Source organism: Ostrea edulis, chromosome 5 (assembly GCF_947568905.1).
Source record: "Ostrea edulis chromosome 5, xbOstEdul1.1, whole genome shotgun sequence".
NCBI lineage: Eukaryota > Metazoa > Mollusca > Bivalvia > Ostreida > Ostreidae > Ostrea > Ostrea edulis.
In genome coordinates this window covers 37,246,535-37,269,079 of record NC_079168.1, presented here as the reverse complement: position 1 = coordinate 37,269,079, position 22,545 = coordinate 37,246,535, and the positions used below count along the sequence as shown (strand labels likewise).

At 37.2% G+C, this 22,545-nt stretch overlaps 2 protein-coding genes across 2 annotated transcripts; both read right to left on the bottom strand.

The window, feature by feature from the left end:
• Nucleotides 1–1,842: 1,842 nt before the first annotated feature.
• LOC125652609 (achacin-like) lies at nt 1,843–9,751 on the bottom strand. Its single transcript, XM_048881938.2, has 5 exons — nt 9,623–9,751; nt 6,750–7,143; nt 6,200–6,298; nt 3,081–3,323; nt 1,843–2,761 (listed from the first exon to the last, which is right to left on the bottom strand). The coding sequence occupies exons 1-5, from the start codon at nt 9,675–9,677 to the stop codon at nt 1,969–1,971; spliced, it is 1,584 nt and encodes a 527-aa protein (XP_048737895.2). The 5' UTR covers nt 9,678–9,751; the 3' UTR covers nt 1,843–1,968.
• Nucleotides 9,752–14,483: 4,732 nt separating this feature from the next.
• LOC125650595 (uncharacterized) lies at nt 14,484–22,493 on the bottom strand. Its single transcript, XM_048879008.2, has 2 exons — nt 20,369–22,493; nt 14,484–18,217 (listed from the first exon to the last, which is right to left on the bottom strand). The coding sequence occupies exons 1-2, from the start codon at nt 20,730–20,732 to the stop codon at nt 17,241–17,243; spliced, it is 1,341 nt and encodes a 446-aa protein (XP_048734965.2). The 5' UTR covers nt 20,733–22,493; the 3' UTR covers nt 14,484–17,240.
• Between the last annotated feature and the right edge of the window lie 52 nt (nt 22,494–22,545).

Genomic DNA, 22,545 nt, shown 5'->3' with positions numbered 1-22,545 from the left:
CACATGTACAACCAACGCATAGGCCTGTACATCACACCGTACATCACACCGAACAAAAGTACTTGTTGCTAAATGTACACCAGGTGCCAATATACATGTACAAAGCATCTTAATTATCTCGAATTGATATCTCTAGTGTAATATTTTTGTTAAAATATATTTTTCGCGTGTGATTCAATCTTTTGAAAGTTTTTTAAAGGGGACTGATTCATGATTTCCCCCAAAATTTTGTTTTTCACTTTTAATGATCAAAGTCTATTGTCTAATGTATTTAAAAGATTTCACATAAAAATCTAGGTTATACATCATTACAGAAGCTCATTTTAGAGAGTCTATTATTTGTTTTGTAAACAAAGATTGTGGTATGTTATATTTACGAAATTTTCAAAAGAAATGGATATCGATCTAAGTTTATTATATCTTTCACATTTCAAGCATTTTTGGGGTAAAATGTGTCATATAAAAGTTAAAATTTGTAACTTTGCAAAATTAGGATGCTTTATATTACAAAATTAACATTTCACTGGTTTGTTTGTATACATGAACAGACTCGAGTCTTTGTTTACATAACACAGATTTAAGGCTAAAATATTGCTTTTATTCTTGCGTCCAGAAGTTTAAAATTTTGACTGTCACCAATTAATCAGTTATATTTTTAATGTTTGACATCAAATATGAAAAATATTTTTTTCAAAAATCGTGAACCAGTCCCTTTAAGATTTTGTGTACATCAACTTACACCTCTTCTTACACTTTAATTACTCAAATGAGCACAAAAACAATTATCAGGCTCGTAGCAACAATGGGTCTGCCTCTTCTTATCAATACATACAAAGTTGGCTATTTTTACGTGCAAAGATAGATCTATAGATAGGACACCCCCCCCCTCTTTAAAAAAATAGCATTGTCGTGAATGGTAGCGGAAATGTAAAATTTAACTGATGAATGGAACTGAAAGATCAATCCTTGCCACCTTCGTTCTCGAGCTTTGGATGTTTTTTTAAATTACTTGTCAAGAATTGTCACTCAATATCATGAAGTCAACCACACCCCCCTGCCACCACCACCTTTATAAAAGATGCTACGTGCCAGATTGGACTACATGCTTTCATTGTGCTTTTAATTCTAGGTGTCTGTTTATTTCAAAACAGAATACTATTAAAATCATCAGTATTGATTGCATAATTTGAACAGAAATAAACATCAAGTACACCTAGCTATAACACTCCCTCCCCCTTCCCCAACTCTACAATTTGACAAAATGCATATCATAAAAAAAATTCTCCAGAAAATCTAAGATATTAAACTTTGTTTTTATCATAGATACATTACAGCCTGTTAAAACTCAGCATAATAAAGCATTTGGTAACGTAAGCTTTACTATACACTATTTGTTAGTATTATTTATGTGAAGCTTAGGACTGCAATCGCAAGCGCGCCCCCAACTTCCGGTATAAGGGGTGGAACTGCAAAAATGTAGGCCATTGATATGAAACACGTCAGACAGCATTTGACCCAATGATAGGTTGTATTGACAAACTAGATCGTTAAAACGACCATAGAATTTGCGAAATGCTGACTTTAAAACTTCAACGCCATCAACATGTTTGTCTGTAGCCTGCGTTAAAAAAAAATTGACCATACGTAGAACAAGTTCTTGCGTATCGAATCAGTTGAGAAATATAAACACCATATACAGGTGATAATAGAATATTTCTACATAAATATGGGAAGTTGACGATGGAGAAGCTGAAATAATCCCGTTTGTCATAAAGATGAGTTGTTTGTTTGCCGTTAATATCTACTTTCAATAAAATATCTAAGTATGAAACAGAAGTGGACGACTCTGTGGTGTCTTTTATTTCTAGTTCACTGGGATTCGAAGTTACATACTTAAATGTTAGATGTACAATTCTCTCAACCAACATGCTTTTAAAATATTTTAGGTAAATATAGTATTGTACTGATCTAGGTAACAAGATAAGACGGAAGTCCGAAATGAGTTAGTACATCATCGGCGGCCTCTAGAGAGCTTTCACCCCATCCATTGTGTTCTGCTCCCCAATAACCATGGACGATGAATATATTGTCACCAGGAAACGGTGCTGTCAGATAATGTTTAATATCATACCATCTTGATCCGGGTTTCCAATCTACCCAACCACCATTGAAAGGATATTTGTCCCACACAAACATCATTCCATCCACTGGATTAGGGATATTCTTATAATCTATGCCGTAAACTTTTGACAGTTGGAAATGTGCATGCCTTACAACTTCGTCCGTTACCCGAGTGTCGTCGTTCCTTTTGCTTACAACATTTCCTATTCGTTGAAGATGACTCCAAAATGGCACATCCTCAAAGTCTGCATAAGACACCAAAAGAACGGCCTTTCCTGTCCTGGATATCCCCCAGTGCATTGACTGCCTGTATGGAAAATCTGAATGGGTAAATGTTATATTACAGGGCCTTCGAAGCCACCAAGGAAAGTCATAAACAAGGAAAATCTTCGATGCTTCCATGTCGATCACCGCATCAAGTGCTGATTGGAAGACAGGATTGTCAAAGTCAGGCATTTCAATTTGTTGCAGTGGTACCTTTGGAAGAGCTAGTATCACATTTCGTGTGTACACACTGAAGCACTCGTCTGTAGGGATTGTTTTACCATTGACAGTTACTGTTCTTTTGAATTTCAGCAGGTAGTACCCTCCTTCTGCTCTTGTTATTTTCACGAGTTGACTATTTGGATGATACATGTGCCTAAGGAATAAAAAAATACAGATATGTGATTTCACGGCTTAGACCGCAATTAATATTCGATAAAGTTTATATGATGGTCATTATTGATGTCGAATTATAAGAAATATTTGACCGAGCCTCATGTAGAAAAAATGTTGGGTTTATCACAAAATCTGAGGTCAGGTAAGTTAATGTGAAGAATGAACTATCTTCATTATTTTGTCGACATCATACGATTCAAACCTGTGATGGTTCTTCGAAGTAAAAGAAGTAAGGAAGGATGGTTCTAAAGATTGTGTGTAATAATCCATGGATATTTTGGTAATTAAAAATGAAAGACCTTGTTGGATTCCAAAAAAGGAATTGTTTCATAAATCCTGCTGGGAACGACCCCATCCCAGTTGGGACACTGACAACACGTGGAAGACCAGTACGAATGCTATTTTCTTCGAATCCTCTTCGTGTTTTAGGGAAGCTTGAAATACTTTGTCCTTCGAAGAGTCCCGAGTGGAACAGGTTATTGTCAATAATATAATTAATTGCCTCGTTGCTTATTCCCGTTTTCTGTATAACATCCTCGTAGCTGCAAATAAGACCAATTCAGATATCAAATGTAGAAATCCCAAAATATTGTTCTTGAGTTCCATCATTAGATACGATAAACAATAGTTATTAAATTCAAAGCCCAAACTGTAAGTCATATGCAAACGCCATTGAGATAAAATAAAAAAACGTCAAATAGGCAGAAAAATTATTTGTAGATATTATATACATTGACACACAAAAGAAGCACAATCTCCATTTTTCGGTAATATTTTTTATTAGTTCCCCGGTCACACCCGCCGTGAGCCCCATATCCTGATCAGGTAAACGGAGTTATCCGTTTATATTCTATTGGGTACATGTAACAATGATTTAAGATGCATGGCCAAGAATGTCAAGACTGAAGAGGAGGTAGCCATTAAAAATTTCCAACTTCAATAACAAATATACTCCCTCGTTAGCACTTGTACCTGCTCGAACTCTGTTTATTTGTGCCACAGGGATGTTTTACCACTCTTACAAAAGAGCACGACGCAATGCGGGATAGAGCCTCTGGTGTATTTGTCGCGTTCGAATGTGAGGATCTTATATGTTTACACATGCTCTATTGGCAAGAAATCTGGACTGCATGGGCGCAATTCTTTTGGTCAAGATAGCCCAATGCACGTCGCGCCACATAACAGCGGCAATTGTTGAAAGATCAAATTGTGCTAGAGAACAAACCTCACAACGACAGATTGCTGAACACTGTCCATGAACCGTTAACAAGTGACCTTCATAAATGACCAAGTGGGTTTTTCGGCCAGTACATATCGCCCCACACTACAACACTACCACCACCAAACCTTTCACCATGCTGTTATCAGTATAACGTTCACTGCTAATTTGAAAATGACGCCGACGCCCATCTGAGCGGTAAAGGGTGAATCAGAGAAGAATATACGACACTATATTTGTATAGGAAACACATTTGGAGGGTATCGTCGCTACTATTAGAATATGCTATCACGTCGATGACGATTAAGAGGCATTCCATCTTTATTGAAAACCGGCTTGATGCCATAGGAACGGAAACACCTCAACACAGTATGTCGAGTTTCTTGAATGATGTGTACCTGATGGCTCATTTGCAATTTTAAACCAGATGCGCAAGTGCCGCAACCTCATGAAAGAATCCTGTCGAGGCGTCAAAACCTTTGGTCGGCCAGATCGAGGCTGTCGACAATTGTACTGGTCATTCTTAGGTATGGTAGAAACGATATAGTGTGCTTTTATGGATATTCAGAGTCTTGTCATAGCGTTTCGATGCTTCCAGCCAATAGTAATTATACTGCCCTGAAGCGTACATCGTTAGGAAGCCTAAGCATCCTTTACACGATAAGGGAAACGAATTACAGTATCTGATTATTCTTCCCAGATTCCTGAAGGATAACAAACAGGTCTGAGATGCATAAAATACTGTTGAATGTATCTGTTTTTAATACGTGCTAATCAGTGCTATTGATGTCTCATTGACACGAAAGGACGTAATTGTGACCGAGTTCCACCGTAAGTGTCTTGGGAATGTGAATGATATAATGCAAATCAAAATTGCTAACAAATGATTAATATCATGAATGATTGACGTTTAATGGGGTAGTGTGTTTTTGCGGCGTGCCAGCAGAACTACATCTTCTAGAACAGTGTGATCAACGCACTGGACAGCTCGACCATCTAGGCAAGTAAATTTTATATATATATATATATATATATATATATATATATATATATATATATATAAGTTGTGCTAGATATATATAAGGCACAGAAATCGCAATGAATTTCGAAATGAAGATAACTGCCCTAAGTGAAGAAATGCAAATGTGTAAAACGTTATATAGCCTTTTTACTATATGTAATGGAACAGTTCCGTATGCTGCCTTTTCTTCACTTTCCACACACACACACACACACACACACACACACACACACACACACAGCACTAAAATGACCAACGACACGAACAACCAGATTGTCAAATTTTCAGGACGACCCGTCCCTTCCTCAGGACAAACGAAAAGAATTACATAATGTGGCCAATAATAACAAAAACTACATATAAATACATCTAGCACTAAACTACACTAATCTACAAACGTATTTACAACGCAGACTACATGTTTTTTGGTTTGTAGGCTTGCCAATCAATGTTAAAGCGGAGCGAATTAGGACATGCTTTATTCGTCCAAATATCTCTCTCTCTCTCTCTCTCTCTCTATATATATATATATAATTATATATATATCCGTGTGTGTGTGTGAGATATACATTATGAACAGCTGCAATGCGGAGAACAAAGTTGTTGTGAACATTTAAAATGCCCCTTAATTATTTAATTCCTTTGGTTTAATTGACACAAAAATGTTAATTTCATGTCATCTGTTTCAAAACGTCAAATAAATAATTGTATTGAGGAAATCACTGTACTTATTTTATAGCATTTTCTATAATGCGGTTTTTCCCGCTTGTCGTTTTACATTCTGATAATTCTTCAAAATCATGTTTTAACATTAAATGACCGATCGTGGAAGCTTAGTGGTAACGAGATTTACTATTCTCATTAAAATGAAAAAAGAGCACAATGTCAACAGGAAGACAACTTGAGAATGACAATTATCCTTCAGTCAACATATACCACATCCAGTTCGATTAAAAGGTCTTTGGATTTTTGAAAAAAAAATACAGAAGTTTTAAATACTTGATAGAACGCATTAGCGTGTTTTTTTGCAAATGTGCAAAACGTTATTTAGCCTTTTTACTATATGAAATGGAACTGCTTTTTCTTTTATTCTTTATATTCTGAAAAATGTGGTAATGAAAATTCATTTTTGATTGATTAGAATAACATATAATTACATATGAAAACCCCACACTTACCTCTGAAGGTACAATGGTACACCGTCATAAGTCACAGCGGTAAACAGTTCCGTGTTTGGATATGTGCCGTTATAATTTGTAAATGCTTCAGACAGATACCTGCAAAGTGCATATACATAAATGTTACCTTTTGTTGAGCATTTACAACAAAATAACCCCAACAAAATTTATAAAGGTGTATAGTGGCATGCTTCTACAGATTATGTCGACATGCTAAATGATCATGTCAACATGAAACATAATTATGCCAACGTATTAAAAACAGAAATCCTTTCAAGATTTGTGTATCATGTTAAGCTGTTGCATGTTGATATGATCCGAAAAACAACAACTTTAATGAAGGGAATAATTGCAAACGCAGGGATGATATTGGAATACCAACGATTTGTTTTATTACACAGACGGAAAGCCCTACAAATTCGAATATAGACTTTTATAAATAGATACACTGTGGTATTCGAAAGTTTACATGATAAAATAAAAATGACATGAAAATCTAAAAATGACATTTAAAATCTTATGAATTTCAATATGCAAAATATATATTTACTGAGATAATTCGGAAGGGTCTGTTTGCTCCCCCGGTCTGAGTCTGTAGGGAGTTCGTGGACCCCCTAATTCTGAAATCCTGAGGTGGGTGTTTCTAAAGAATAGAAGCGTACGTTCTGGAAGTCGCCCCATCTCCTCAACAAAAGGAACAAAAGAAAGACCTAGCTCTCCACCGGCTTTTATCATTCTGAGGTGATCTTCCGGTTTGAGTCTCATGGCACCAAAATCTACAGGGAGATCCGGGGCATCAGGGAACGTTCTTGTATACATCCTGCCTCCAACTCTATCGGAGTATTCATAAATCCCGATCTGTAAACCTCTGTCTCTGAGTCTCCATCCTGTGTACGTACCACCAATTCCAGCCCCGATAATGGTGACATCTTCAACATAACCTCCTGGAAAATTAATTTCTGATTTAGGATACAACAACCATCGCATGCGCAATATCTCTGTACGTCATGTAGAAAACGGTGAGATAACTCGTTCTGTACAGAAATGTGACATGTTATGACGTCACAATGAAAAAGTGCGTCACAACGTATAGGTCTTTCTAGGCCTAATATTTGCTCATCAACTGTAATAACTATTGAACCAAAGTACGATCAAACTGCGATCGAACTGCCTTTAGTCGAAACCTGAAGGGGGTCACTGCGCATGTCTGGTCTACCACACAGCAATCCATGCATTCAGCAAACTTCGCGCAGATTCCGGTATTCCCCGGTACCCTACATTTAGCCACGGATGTATGACGTTAAGTTGATATGTAGCTACGCCCAACATTTGCAGTGTGGTCGTCTATTTACTCTCCCGGAAAAACTTCCGCTTTCAGAAAGTAGTGATCAAAATGTTTTTAAAAAAAACAACTGCCCTCTATTTCGAAAAAAAAAAACAAATCACCCCACAATTTCAAAGAGAAATATTTACAAATATTGAGAGTGTTATCAAAAATATGTTAAAATGGACTGTATTTCGCGGGAGGTGTCAGTAGTTCCAGTTGATCAATGACGTTAAACTCGCAAGTTGTTGCTATACGTCACTTTATACGTACTATGGCGGAAAACATCATACATCTGAGGTAAACAAACATCAAGCTATGAAATAAGAAGGGCAAACTTATTGAAAAGAAGTATTTTAAAGACAGTTTCAGGCTAATGAGGAGACACGGAATTTATGACAAAACGGGACCGTGGAATTCCAGAAATTGAAGATATAGATATTGCATTGTTGTATCCTATGTAAAACTTATACGGTACCAATTTTGATGCACCAGATGCGCATTTCGACAAATAATGTCTCTTCAGTGATGCTCAACCGAAATGTTTGAAATCCGAAATAACAATGACGTTTTAGAGCTATTAAATTAGAGTCAAATTCGTCTAAGGATAAGAGCTCTATGCGAGAGGGAGATAATCCTTAATTTTGAAATGAATAACAGCAATTAAATATACATCCGTATTTTCAAGCTAGTAACGAAGTACTTAGCTACTGGGCTGTAGAGACCCTCGGGGACTAACAGTCCACCAGCAGAGGCCTCGAACCAGGGGTCATAATGTAAAACTTATACGGTACCAATTTTGATTCACCAGATGCGCATTTCGACAAATAATGTCTCTTCAGTGATGCTGAACCGAAATGTTTGAAATCCGAAATAACAATAACGTTTTAGAGCTATTATAGGGAAAAACAGTGTGCCAAAAAAGTGGAGTCAAATTCGTCTAAGGATAAGAGCTATGCGTGAGGGAGATAATCCTTAATATATTGAATTTAAAAATCATCTTGATTGATTTTCCTATTTCATCTCTAAGGTGAACACTCATAGGTATTTATTTATCATATTTGATTTTGTTCTAAGGTCATATTATTTACGTATAATATAATATTATGAGAAATTTTTAATAATATTCACCTTCATCGATCAGACCGTCAGCTTGACCCATATCCCTTGATCTAGTAAAATTGTTTAAATAAATCAAGAGAGAATGTGGTACTACAATACAAAAGTCTATTAGGATCAAACTATGAGTGAAAAAAATAAACAGAAAGGCGTTACAACGCGAAAAAGGCGTAATAACGCAAAGTGAAAAGGCGTTATAACGTGAAAAAAGGCGTACTAACGCAAAAAATGCCTTTTGGAAAGGCGTAATAGATCTAACGCCTTTTAAAAAGGCGTAATAACGCCTTTTGGAAAGGTGTAATAACCTCTTTAAGAAAGGTGTAATAACGCCTTTTTTCGATTTATAACAGCTGGTGACGTCTCAACATGAGTGAAAAGTTGTCGACGGAATGTAAAACAAACAAACAAACAACCAACCAACCAACGAGAAGAATCTGTCATCTAAAAACGGAGAAAGTATGTTATCAGCATTTTCCATGATATACTGTCATTGAGGCTTTCCTAATTAAACTGTTAACGCGTGTTTTTCCTCTGCTTTAAATTTATTATCCTCTTGAAATCAATTCATTCAACATGTTCTTAACACAGAAATAGAAAGAACAAGATGTGTTTGTGAAACACTATGATCCCTGATGGCAACAAAGAAATATTTGAAAGGTTTTGCGATAATGAATTTATATACAAAACAGATCAGTAGACACTGCCTAGGTTAAATTTTCTTGAAAGCAAGTCAAACTCCACAGTCAACTTCACAACGTAGAAAACTTTTGAATCAAAAGAAAGGCATGCAAAATTGACATATGAGAGGTATATCCCTCACCATTCAAAACCAAAATTAACTTTTTGGACAAATTGACAGAATGACATAGAGGACAAAACCAATATGTTTCAGATCTTTGATCTCGTGGGCATAAAAACTATGAAATTATACATTCCTTCAAATAAGTCTAGATCTACTATAATGTACATTAAAATATTACCTTTACACAATCCAAAAAGAAACAAAATAGAAAAACAGATTGTCCCAGAAATCATATCCCCCTGTATTCAACGTAAATAATTCAAATGAATTAAGTATGTATATATGGTACATGATTTATGGCATTCTAGTGAAGATTGCTTGAAGTAATTAAAGAATCCGCCTGACAGATAAAACCAAAAAACTGGCTGTAATAACAATCCATGACTCATTGCAGTGAATAACAGACACAAGCAACGTTTACCAATTTATTCATATAACAGCAATGACACATTCAGGATATACTGAAATGGACAATATCGGCCGCATGTGAAAATTGTGTGGGGTAACTGGGGAGTCGCCCAGTGAGCCAGTTTAACTTAACTTGTAAGGGGTACAGTGGGGGGCCCGAGTAAAACATTCAGTGCCCAGACCTGAACGGACGCCAGCGTTCTAAGGAGGTAAGCAAGACCCGCCCTTCTCACCCTGTCTCCTGCAGTGCTACCTGGTATGTACATTATCATGTTGGACATAAGCCCCAAACATGGATCAGACTGTAGCATCCCCTCACTGAAGTGAGGTGGATGTGGGCCCAACCGTCCCCGGTGGTGGCCCCACTATTAGTTTACTTGTTTTAACTTGTACGACTTTTAGTACTGTAAATTGCTCCCTGCTTTAGAAGCAGGTGGGGGAAACAACCAGGTTTTGGAGCAGAAACAGTCATCACATACCATTACCGACTCCCCAGTCCCCCCCCCCCCCCCCCTTAAACATGCGACAGTCTAATTAATTAGACTCAAATACACTGTATCAACAATTTGCCTTAATATTAAAAATTCCCCCTTAACACTTAAAAAGTTGTTATTAAGGCACTCCATCCCGAATGGCAATGCAGTCACACTTGGTGTGGTCCAGGCTTTACCATTTACTTTATCCAGGTAACCTGTTGGGAGTCTTCGTCTGTTGCGAAACCTATGAAAAAGAAGGAAACAGCAGAACCAAAAGGAAAGAACACGTATATACAAATTAAAATTGGGGGAGGGTGGGTGGGTGCTTCGGTTGGAAAAAGTGTAATGAATGGGTTCGATCACAGGGATTACCGAGTGTGACGTAGTGCATACAAATTAACTTGTACCATCTAGCCGCTAAAGTCACGTAGACCCGACCTACAGGGTGTATCAAAATTAATACGGACTATTTGATATAAACTCAAATAATCTCGATTGTTACCAAATTGTCAATTCAGACTTTACATATAAATACTACATTGTATTCTCATTTTAGAAATTAATAAGAATTAAAGACAATATCAAAAGTTCTTCAATGTCTGACAAATTTACATAATATCTATCAAGACCCCTCCCCCTTGGAACTAAACACGTTGAATTTGATTAAAATTGATTATGAAGTGCATGTAAGTACTATTATCACGCAATGGATCTTTTCTGTTGTTTATTCACATCTTTCGTGATCCTTAATCAGCTGACCTCTTTTTATATTCTAATGAGGCAGAGTTTATTCAAAAGCTTTTACATTCACGAGAAGAGTTATGGCCTTCAACTCGAAATTTATATATATCGACGACGTTTTATCTATTTACAATAATCATTTTCATTCATATGTCGATTCGATATATCCCCGTGAACTCAAAATAAAAGACACCACAGTCTTCCACATTTGCGTCGTACTTAAATATATTACTGAGCATAGATGTTAACTGCAGACTAACAACTCAACTTGATGACAAACAGGATTACTTTAGCTTCTTCATCGTCAACTTCCCATATTTATGTAGCAATATAACATTATCACCTGCAGATGGTGTTTATGTCACTTAACTGATTCGATACGCAAGAGCTTGTTCTGCGTATGATCAGGTTTTAAATCGAGGATGGCTACTGACAAACATTTTTATGTTACTTGGGTTTCCTTTAAAGTCAGCATTTCGCAAATCCTATGGTAGTTACAACGATCTAGTTTACCAATACAACCTGTCATTGGGTCAATGTTTTATACCAATTTTTAGACCGTTCTTTACACACTGATTTTGACTACGGATTACTCAGTTTATGTGATCATGGTATAGGGCTCACAGCGGGTGTGACCGGTCGACAGGGGATGCTTACTCCTCCTAGGCACCTATTCACAAAATATCTTACGACTAAGATCAAAATTTACAAACACTGTAATTTCCTTATTTTACATTTCTTGTAGACATTCTTAATTAATATGTAAAGTACATCCATGGTTTATAAAAGTTGAATACATACTTGTGACCTTGTGATCAGTATTTCATTATCAGACAGAATTCTTTTTTTCATCTTAGTCGTAAGATATTTTGTGAATAAGTGCCCTGACCCCGCGTCTGGTATGTCCAGGGGTCCGTGTTTGCCCAACTCTTAATTTTGTATTCCTTATAGGAGTTTTGAGATTGATCACTGTTCGTTATCTTCACCTTTCCACCAAAAAGTTAATTCGTTCCAAAAAATCATGTAGTAGATGGCGGACGTCAAAAACTTATGAAAGTTTTAGCACACGCCCTCCGCCCAACTATTTGAATTTAGAATTTTTACCCGACATTGATATTTTGATGTTGCCCTTTGCAAAACTCTTGATTAAGGTATTTCCCGCATAATGACTAATGAATAAACTGATTTTGATCAAAGATAAGATCGGTAACAGAACTGTCGACACATTCTTCGTTTTATTAGTTGTCAAAGAAAGATTGATTGTTTGGGGTTTAATGTCGTTTTGGAAATATTTCATCCATTTTACGGCGATTAACTATATGAAATAAGTGAAGTATTAAAGTGTTTTGGAGTTTCTCTGACGGCTCTCAGTGAGCCTACTCCTATGCGAAAATCAGAGAAACGGTCGTTTGGGTGCCAAGGGAGCTGTGATCATTGACACGGGGCACCCTTTAACGTTCCATCCGACGGACATAAAAGTTAACAAGTCTTATCTGTCACCCGAGTACAATAATGTATTAGTTAAAAGTAATACTAGGCTATGATATCTACAACAATTTCCTGTTCTGCATATCTAAGCTAAATTTTTATATTCAGCAACAATATAAAACCAGATGTGTCCTACAAACTTGAATGACTCCAAAAGTGCCTATACTGATGAAAGATTTCACATAATATATGTAACATTAACACGATATTACTATTTTGGAACCGTCCTAGAATCAATACCCTGGGGTTGCGAAATCTACAAATTTGGTACATCCCGTTCTGCATTTAGTTTTTATACCGCATCAACAAACTTAAAGTAATATTTAAAGTGCACTGTGATAATTTTGGCCCAACTCTGGAACCAAATCCCTTACCAAATTTACAATTTTGGTAAAGGACCACCTGAAAAAAAAAAATGGAATGATTCTTATCAAGAAGTTGGAAATGTTCAATTGTTAACACATTTAATCACAGACCACTACTTTGTTTCAGTGTCAAATTAAAAGTTTAATGTTACACAGGGACTGGTTGAATTTATCAGCACTGAAATATTACATACAATTTATCATTTATATTTTTACGCAGTAAATACTATAGTCTATTTCATATTGTTTGAGGTATATGTGTGTGTTTTAATATGTATGTAAGCAAAGAAAGATGCATTGCAAACTTTAAGTTTTTAAACTTAACATTTCCTTTTTGAAAACATAATCTTTTTCCTGATTAGCAGTATTAAAGAAAGTAAATTTAAGTCATGAAGAAAATCATGATGCTTTCAATTGTACTGAATGGATCTATTGGAGGGGGGGGGGGGTTATTGCAAAGATGTCTGTAAATGAAACACATTGATGCATACTTAAATCATAATGGATGAAAATTACATGATATGTATACATATGATAATTATTTGGTAATGAAAATTCCAACTTTTCCTTCGATGTAGCAAACAGAAAAAAATGCAGTTTTAATATAAAATCATGTTGGAAAAAATTAAAATCCCCGAGTGGTGGTCTCAAACTAATTATTTACAGATTGGCGTATTATAGCGCTGAGTTTCTGTAACCAGATATTACTAATGCTTTTTTTAATGTAAGCATCAGGATATAGGGCTCACGGCAGGTGTGATCGGTCGACAGGGGATGCTTACTCCTCCTAGGCACCTGATCCCACCTCTGGTGTGTCCAGGGGTCCGTGTTTGCCCGACTATCTATTTTGTATTGCTTGTGGGAGTTAAGAGATTGATCGCAGTTCGTTACCTTCACCTTTCATTAATGTGACAGGATACTATGATTTTGTCTTTACTGATACATCACATAGTAAATTATTTTCATTAGGTCATTTCTTAGAATTGTTCCACGTTTATGAATGAAATACCTTACTGAATCGCTAGCCTTTTGAAAAGAATCGTGAATTTTCATTATACATTTGTAACTTTTTAATTGTAACTGATCACATATATATTGCACGTTGGTGGAGGTTTTAAAAATATCTAAAAGAATAAATCCTCAAATAAAAATGATTGTGTTTCTGACCCTAAATCAAACACACTTATCCTGGATTTTTAAAAAAAAAGATTTTATTTCCACATTACATAAAATTTTTGCGTGTTGTGAACAACATCAAATTTGCATTATACAAAATTATGCAGGATTTTATCATTTCTTTAAATAGAGATTGTGATAAGAATAATAAACTTTGTATCAATAAAGAAAAAAGGTGACTCATAGCCTAATCTACATGTAATTAAAATTAGACTGGTATATTCGGCTCACAAAACACTTCAATACAAGGAAATGTTACGTAGAGGAGCGTGATTTACAAGTCTAATTATAATTAGATTGATTTATGTCTCATACTATTTCCTTTTCAAGAGGACAGCTCACCGAAGCTTGTTTTTGCTTTAAAAATCAACACTGTAAAACTGTATGAGAATGAAATATGTCATTTATTTTAGACAACAAATGACGAAGATAAAGGTTCATACAAAGAAGGGGGGAAATCAGCGATCCACGAACACTGTCATAATCTTGCACAATATATCAACCCATCATTTCTGATTTCCCCCATATAGATAATTTCACAAATAAATATGGTACTGACCAGTTCAAACAGGGGAAAATCAGTAGATACATACAATGTAATTACATAGGATTTCAACACATCTGTCCTGATTTTCCCCATACATGATTATCACAAATAACAAACAATGACTAGTTAAAATACAGACCTTGGAAACTTGTTCCAAAGTGTACAACAAGCAAAAAGATGGCGAACAAAAAGGGCCAAAGATATGATTAGGGCTGTTCCATTAAAATATATGAGGTACCCGGGGAAGGCACTTTAAAATTTGGGTAACCACCCATAGAAGCATAAAAATGTAATGAGGGACCACTCACAGAAGCAATTTTAAATAGTGCGGCACCACCCATAGAAGTGAAATAAATTTGAAATACACTTTTTCTTTAAATTCAATATGTATGAATGACTATTTATAACCCCTGAATAGAGGTCTATTTTCAGATGTTCCCAAGCATGATAGTAAAGAGAAGAGTATCTTGGGTGTCATCACCATTCAAATAACTGGCCATCAATGAAGCTTGATCATAGAACCATCAATTTATTTTATCAAGACTGCATGTCTTTCTTAAACATGATGAACTAAATTAATTTTATAAGTCTACCTGTTCATAAAAAGTCTAGTATTGTAAATGTTCAAAAACAACTATTAAAAGTTTTAAAATTGACTAGTATTTTGAGTATTAAAAAACAAGAAAATGGGTCTCTTTACATAAATAAAATGATATTCTGTTTCTTAGTCAATATATAAATTTACAACCTGCAACTTAAGATTTGTGAGGCTCTATTCTACCGTTTTCAACAATTTCGATAAATTCCAATTTCTCGATTCATATTTGTGCGCCATGCTTGATGTACTGAAGTTTCAACTTCCGATTGTCAAGTCATTTGCATATGTCATATAAAGTAGTATTTACATTAATGGACAAGTATGGAGGCGAAAGCTATTTCGTCGGTATTGAAAAGGTTTGAATTTAATATAAAGTTAAAAACCGAACAACAGAGTGTAAATTCTTTCTGCAACAATATGATTTTTCCTTTCTTTGTCGAAGTGGCTCAAGTAACTACATTTTCGCGCCGATTGTCAATGTTTAGCTTTTTCATTAGATCCACCTACGAGATTTCGCGATAACAAGCATGGCGGAGCAGACGAAGAATTTTGCATGCTATACAATATATTTAATGAAAAACACCTTTATTAGACATGCCCGAGCACAAAGTTGGTAGATTCTACTCCTTTTGGTGTAAACAACATTTGGGACTAAACACTGCACAGTGCAGAGTTTATTATCGGTTATTCATAAAATTATTTTGCACCATTACGGAGATCCTATGGAATTGTAGCCTCATCCCGAAAACGTCAGAATAAAAAAAAATTGGATAGGGCTACATTATTGCAGCTAGAAAAAGTCAAAAACCGTTTCAATGGACCACGAGCACGCGCACGTTTCGTTTTCCATTTTGGACAAGGGAGATAATCCTAATTTCCGGTCGCTATAATTTTAGAGTCAAACTGGAAACGATAACCGGATCGCGGAACCTCATTGACCGAGATAAAATGAAGACAGAAAACAGCGTTTGTTTCACATTCTACTTTCAACCCTTCCCTTCTCTTGTTGCATTCCTCTCAGTTTCGGTAAAAAATAAAGATTTTATCAAAACAACCACCCACAGATGCAGTTTTCAGGCAGTAGGTACCCACCATATATGCAATTTTGTACCAATGACAAGCACCCATAGATTTTTTTTAATTGCCGTCCCCGGGTACCTCATATGTTTTAATGGAACAGCCCTTAACAAATCATATTCAGAGCCATCCAAGGTGAGCTGTCTTGTAAATTGTGTAACAAATTCAAACATTTATATACATAAGACGTTGTGAAAAACCTAACTACAATTCAACCATAACGGAGGTAATTAATGAATATTTCGGTTGGACCCTGTTGGTGAGTCAGCACGCAAATATGCCTAAAACAGGTACTTTAAAGTGGGAAGGGAAATGGATTGGGTTTTTTTCCACAGCAGTTAAACACTGACCTGCATGGTAACCCCGTTGTTGCAGCAGATAAACACTGACCTGCATGGTAACCCCGTTGTTGCAGCAGTTAAACACTGACCTGCATGGTGACCCCATTGTTGCAGCAGTTAAACACTGACCTGCATGGTGACCCCATTGTTGCAGCAGTTAAACACTGACCTGCATGGTAACCCCGTTGTTGCAGCAGTTAAACACTGACCTGCATGGTGACCCCATTGTTGCAGCAGTTAAACACTGACCTGCATGGTGACCCCATTGTTGCAGCAGTTAAACACTGACCTGCATGGTAACCCCCGTTGTTGCAGCGGTTAAACACTGCCCTGCATAATGACCTCATAATTGCGACACTTAAACACTGACGTGTATGGTAAACCCCATTTTTTGGGAAGTAGGACACTGGCATTTTTGGTAAAAGTTATATATGGTGAAAAATGGGCCTGTATAGAAAGATACCGGGTACAGCCAATGAGTGAAATAAGCCAACAACTTGATGCAGCAGTTAAACACTGACCTGCATAAAATATTTGAACTTCACCAACGAATGAGCTGATTCAGGAGAGGTGAAGTGATCAAAGAGAAAGTGTAGGTATGCGAATATAGCGTTTCAAGGCATTAGAGTTCCAGCGACCTAATTGTTGGATATAATTCTCCGAGTACCCTTTTTGTGCTGCATATGTTGCTGTCCCAATGCGAAAACTGTGACCTTTGTATAGTGCAGGATTGAGACCCACATACTTAATGATGTTTGAAAGTTCTTTGGAAACATAATTGTACGTAATCGGAGAACCATCTCTATATTGAAAAAGTGGACCAGATGTATGACCTGAATGCGACAGATAACGGTGTAATGTTTTGACTGGGCAATGGTCCAGTGTGGGGGAGCCCTCTACACAAATTGTGACAGGCTTATTCATTTTTTGGGTTTTGAAATAGCGCAATACTAATTCCACTCTAGAGGGAGTTGAGCCATTGTATTGAAACTCTACATCTTGAAGGTGAATGACTTTATCTGATGTAATGCCTTGTTTTACTGTGACCTCACCAAGTCTAAGGAAAGCATGAAAACAAATAGAGAAAAGGGCTTCTAACATGATACGATAATCCAAAACAGAAATGGTGTGGGGTATAGCCTTGATAATCTGAAGCAAGATATCTCTGGTAATTGGCAGGCGTGAATCCACTGTGGGAGACAACCTGTGACAACCCCTTAGTATCTTTTTCACAATAAACATCTGTGTAGGGTCCGGTAATACAAGTATCTTGTGTACATAGCCTATGGCAGAAATATGGGAAGAAATTGTACTTGCACTGAAATGGGATGCATGCAAGTGGGCTATAAAGTTGCATATGTCAACCACACGCAAGGGTAAAGCTCTCTGACCTTGAAATGTATGCAGGAGTTGCCATGATCGCCGGTACGCTAATTGAGTTGATAATGCCAAGGATGCAGATAAAAGTGTCCGTGCCCCATGTGCTAAATGTGCAGAAGAGAGTGTGGAATGGGTATCTGACATTCCTCCAGATACGGTGCTAGCTGCCGAGCTGCCTGGAATTGAAAACGAGATAGCTTGTCTGCAATTACATTCAATTTTCCCCTAATATGTTTGGCTTTGAAGTGAATATTGTTGTAAAGGCAAGCAAGCACAAGCCTCCTGATAAGTGTCATGATAGTTTTGTCTTTGCTAGATTGTTTGTTAATGATTTGTACTATTGCCATGTTGTCGGTTAGAAAAAGAATCCTTCTATTTTGTAATTGTCCTCCCCATATTTCTAAAGCCAAGACAATGGGAAAGAGTTCCTTAATTGCAATCTGGAAATGATCAAGTTCTTTCGACCAAGACTGCGCAAACCAGTGTGATCCCAACACTGCCGCAAAGCCAATTGACCCTGACGCATCCGTGTACAGACTTATGTAATCAGAGGAGTCCCATTGTTGAGGGAGGAAAACTGATTTTCCATTGAAGTGCGAGATGAACTGGAACCACATACTTAGGTCATCACGCGCCTCTTTGGTGAGATAAACAAAATGGAAGGGCTTTGAGATATTGCAAGTTAAATCGATAAGGCGTCGCAAGAAAGCCCTACCTGGCACTATCACTGTACAAGCAAAATTTAACAGGCCTATAAGGGATTGTAATTCACATAGGTGTACCTTCTTCTGATGACAGAAATCACTGAGCTTGCTGCTAATTTTTATAATTTTCTCCTGGGGCAACCTACACTCCATGGCAAGAGAATCAACTTCGATGCCATATATAATTAACTGTGTTGCAGGGGCAACAGTTTTGGCCATATTGATAGGTATATTAACCTGTTTACACAAAAAAAGGAACCGTGATAAGTCCTCCCGACATTTTTCGACACTGGATGAAATGAAAAAGAAATCATCAAGGATATGGGATATCCCCGATGCATGATATTTGTTGAGCATGATCCAAACCAGAGCCTGACTTAACTCCTCAAATATTTTGCATGAGCTACTGGCTCCCATGGGGAGGCAGCGGTCATAATAATATTTACTTTTCCAGGTAAACCCAAGAAGATGATAGTCTGATGGATGTATGGGCACTATGCGGAAAGCATCCTTAATGTCAGATTTTGCCATAAAAGCCCCCCGCCCAAAATATTGTACTAGTGAAATAACTTTGTCTATCGTATCATATTGAACTTCGGAATTTTCACGAGGAATGTATGTATTAACTGACTGACCTTCGGGGAATGATAAGTCATGAATGACTCTATATTTACCTACTTCTGATTTGGGAACAATGCCTAATGGTGATGTAACAAAATTTGTTAAAGGTGGATCATCAAAGGGGCCTGCTATTCGTTGTGCTTGTATTCCTTTCAATATGTACTCATTAATGGCCTCCACATGATCCCTAGTTGACTTATGATTCTGTGGTGAAGATCCCAAGGGTGCGCCTACACAACCTTACCTAAACCCTCTACAAAATCCCTCAACTAAGTATTGTGATTTATTTGAATCATAACCTAGTAGCTCCTTACGTAGTATTGCTGGTTTTACTGGGGTTGGAAGAGGTACGGGATGGTTGGTGTGGCTGGGGCTTGGGTTTAACAAAACACTTTGTTCTGGGATGTCTATTGCCACATTCCTGACACACATGGACATATTTACATGGGGAGACTGAACATTTATCACCCCGGTTGTAGGCGAAACACACCTTTTGGAGACGAAAATTAGACTTCTTAGCATATGGGGGATGGGACTTATCTGAGAATTTTGGTCCCATGGCAGCAACCCGCAACCTCAGTTCCGGTACTGGCTGCTGCCATGAAAGTAAGGAGGATTCTCTTAACTTGCGAAAAGTTTCATCATATCCCAGCCATGCCTCGTCAACATGCAATCTGCTAATCTCCCTGATGTATGAACAGTATTTTAGGAGATTGCATGCCTCCGCTGGATATCTCTGAAGGTATATGGACATAAATGTTATTAAAGCATCAATCCACTGGTTGATGGAGAGCGGAGACTTTTGTTTTTGGCTCTGCTCTACATCAATTTTCCCTGCCTTTATGGTGATTGAAAGGGGATCATCTGTATAATTGGGCAGTAGTGTTCTGAGGTCAATAAATTCATTGGCCCAGATTTTGCACTTGGTTTTCATAGGGACTGTAGCCCCTAAGGGTATGTTATCACTGATTGTAATGGGTGTGGGATTGCGTGCCGACTCACCCTGAAATACTGCGTCAAGGATGGTGGTGACATTGTCACTCGAAATGGCTTGGTTGGAAGTGGTGGGTATGTCCTCGCAAGTCCCATCCATTTGGTGTCGTGAATTGGGAGACGTCTGTTCTGGGGGAACGTTTGCATTTTGGGCCCGTGCCTGCTCCTGGACGATGTGTCTCGCCAGTTTTTCATAGTCTATGGTGGGTGTCAACTCTGCAGGCTCTTGTTCCACAGACGGGTTGTGTGGTGCTACACTGTGACGACTGGACTTCTTTGGAGCGGGCCGGGGTGAAGCTGGTCGCTTCCTCGAAGTGGCTTTGCCCTTTGGCATGTTTGCTAAAACATAATTAACCACAGTAAATCTGGGCATCAAGGAAAAAGGGGCATGTCAACTTCCAACAAACTTGATGAGTGAGAAAGTTGGCAAACTAATACTACTGTAAACACCAAACAGTATACCACATGACATCCAGCATAGATATAAACAGTTCGCCTGTATAATAAAATGGACTTGTACATCGCAACAAGGGCTATTGTTCATGATAACTGAATTTGACTGAAATTCAATAGCCCAAAGAACACCTCTAGGCACAATAATATATAGATAATATAACTTGATAGAAAGAAACTAAATGCCAAATCTGGAGGCTGTTTTTAGTTATCAAAGAATATAAATATAGTACCATAAGTAGGTGTCAGGGAAATATGTAGTAATAGTAGCGTCATACCGCTAACCTTTTCCTAATTTTAAATCATACTCATATTAATTGATAACAATGGAATATCATACTAAAATGCCTCTCAGTGTAATAGACATTGCATTTTATGTATCTCTATAGCACAGGCCTTGCACTCTGCCCTGCTGCTACTTTAAAATATAGACAGATATATAGTTTATATCTATATAACTCTGCAACCACACACTAAATGTTTCCGTGCAATAATGACACATTATACTGAATGCTTCCTGGTAATTATGTAAACATTATACTGAATGTTTCTGGGTAAGTATGTAAACATTATACTGAATGTTTCCTTGCAATAATGAAACATTATACTGAATGCTTCCTGGTAATTATGTAAACATTATACTGAATGCTTCTTGGTAATTAGTAAACATTATACTGAATGTTTCCTTGCAATAATGAAACATTATACTGAATGCATCTTGGTAATTATGTAAACATTATACTGAATGTTTCCTTGCAATAATGAAACATTATACTGAATGCTTCCTGGTAATTATGTAAACCTTATACTGAATGCTTCTTGTTAATTCTGAAAACATTATACTGAATGTTTCCTTGCAATAATGAAACATTATAGTGCATGCTTCTTGGTAATATGTAAACATTATACTGAATGTTCCTAATAATAATGAAACAGTATACCGACTGCTTCTTTGTAATTATGTAAATAAACATTATACCCAATGTTTCTTTGAAGATATTGAAGAATGCTTTTTTAAAGTGTTTCAAACACCAATAACACCCATGGCCTACATAGGCAAGGCCTAAAATAACTCAAGTTTGCATTTAATTTTTGATGTGTTTATACTGGCCTGAGATCTTTGGCGTTAATAATTATGGCGTTGCGTATACTCCGCAGAAACTTCCTCATGGGCTGATCATTGGCTTGAGTACATAGCAGGTGTACTCCATCTGGGCCGATGTATGACAGGGACTCCCAGAATCCACGGTGTGGCCAAAACACAATCCCTTGTACGTCCGATAACTTTTCTTTCAGCAAGTGGTTCACTGACTGTACCATCTCGTTAAACCGTGGACAGGACGCATATGGCAGCCGACGCAACAACTGGCCAACGATAACTTTTTTTTACGCCAACTCCGTCGCGCAGATAACAAGCCAGCGAAAAAATGTCCTCTGAGATTTTCCCTGGTTCGCTACGGGGCGATATGTCATTTTCACCGGTGTAACCGTGGTGGCGGTCGCTGGTGACCAGGGTCGCTCTTAATAGAATATATAGGGAAAAGAACGACTCGGATCACCGGCTTCTGCGCATGCGTGGTATTTAACTCGAAGCGGTGCCCTACTGGTTTTAAATCCATAGTAATAATAAACCCCCTTCTCAGTTTTCTGTTTCGTATGCACATCATAACTTGAAAGATACACATTAACTTGTATTATCCAACTCCAAAATTGATATTTTAATGCATAAGATT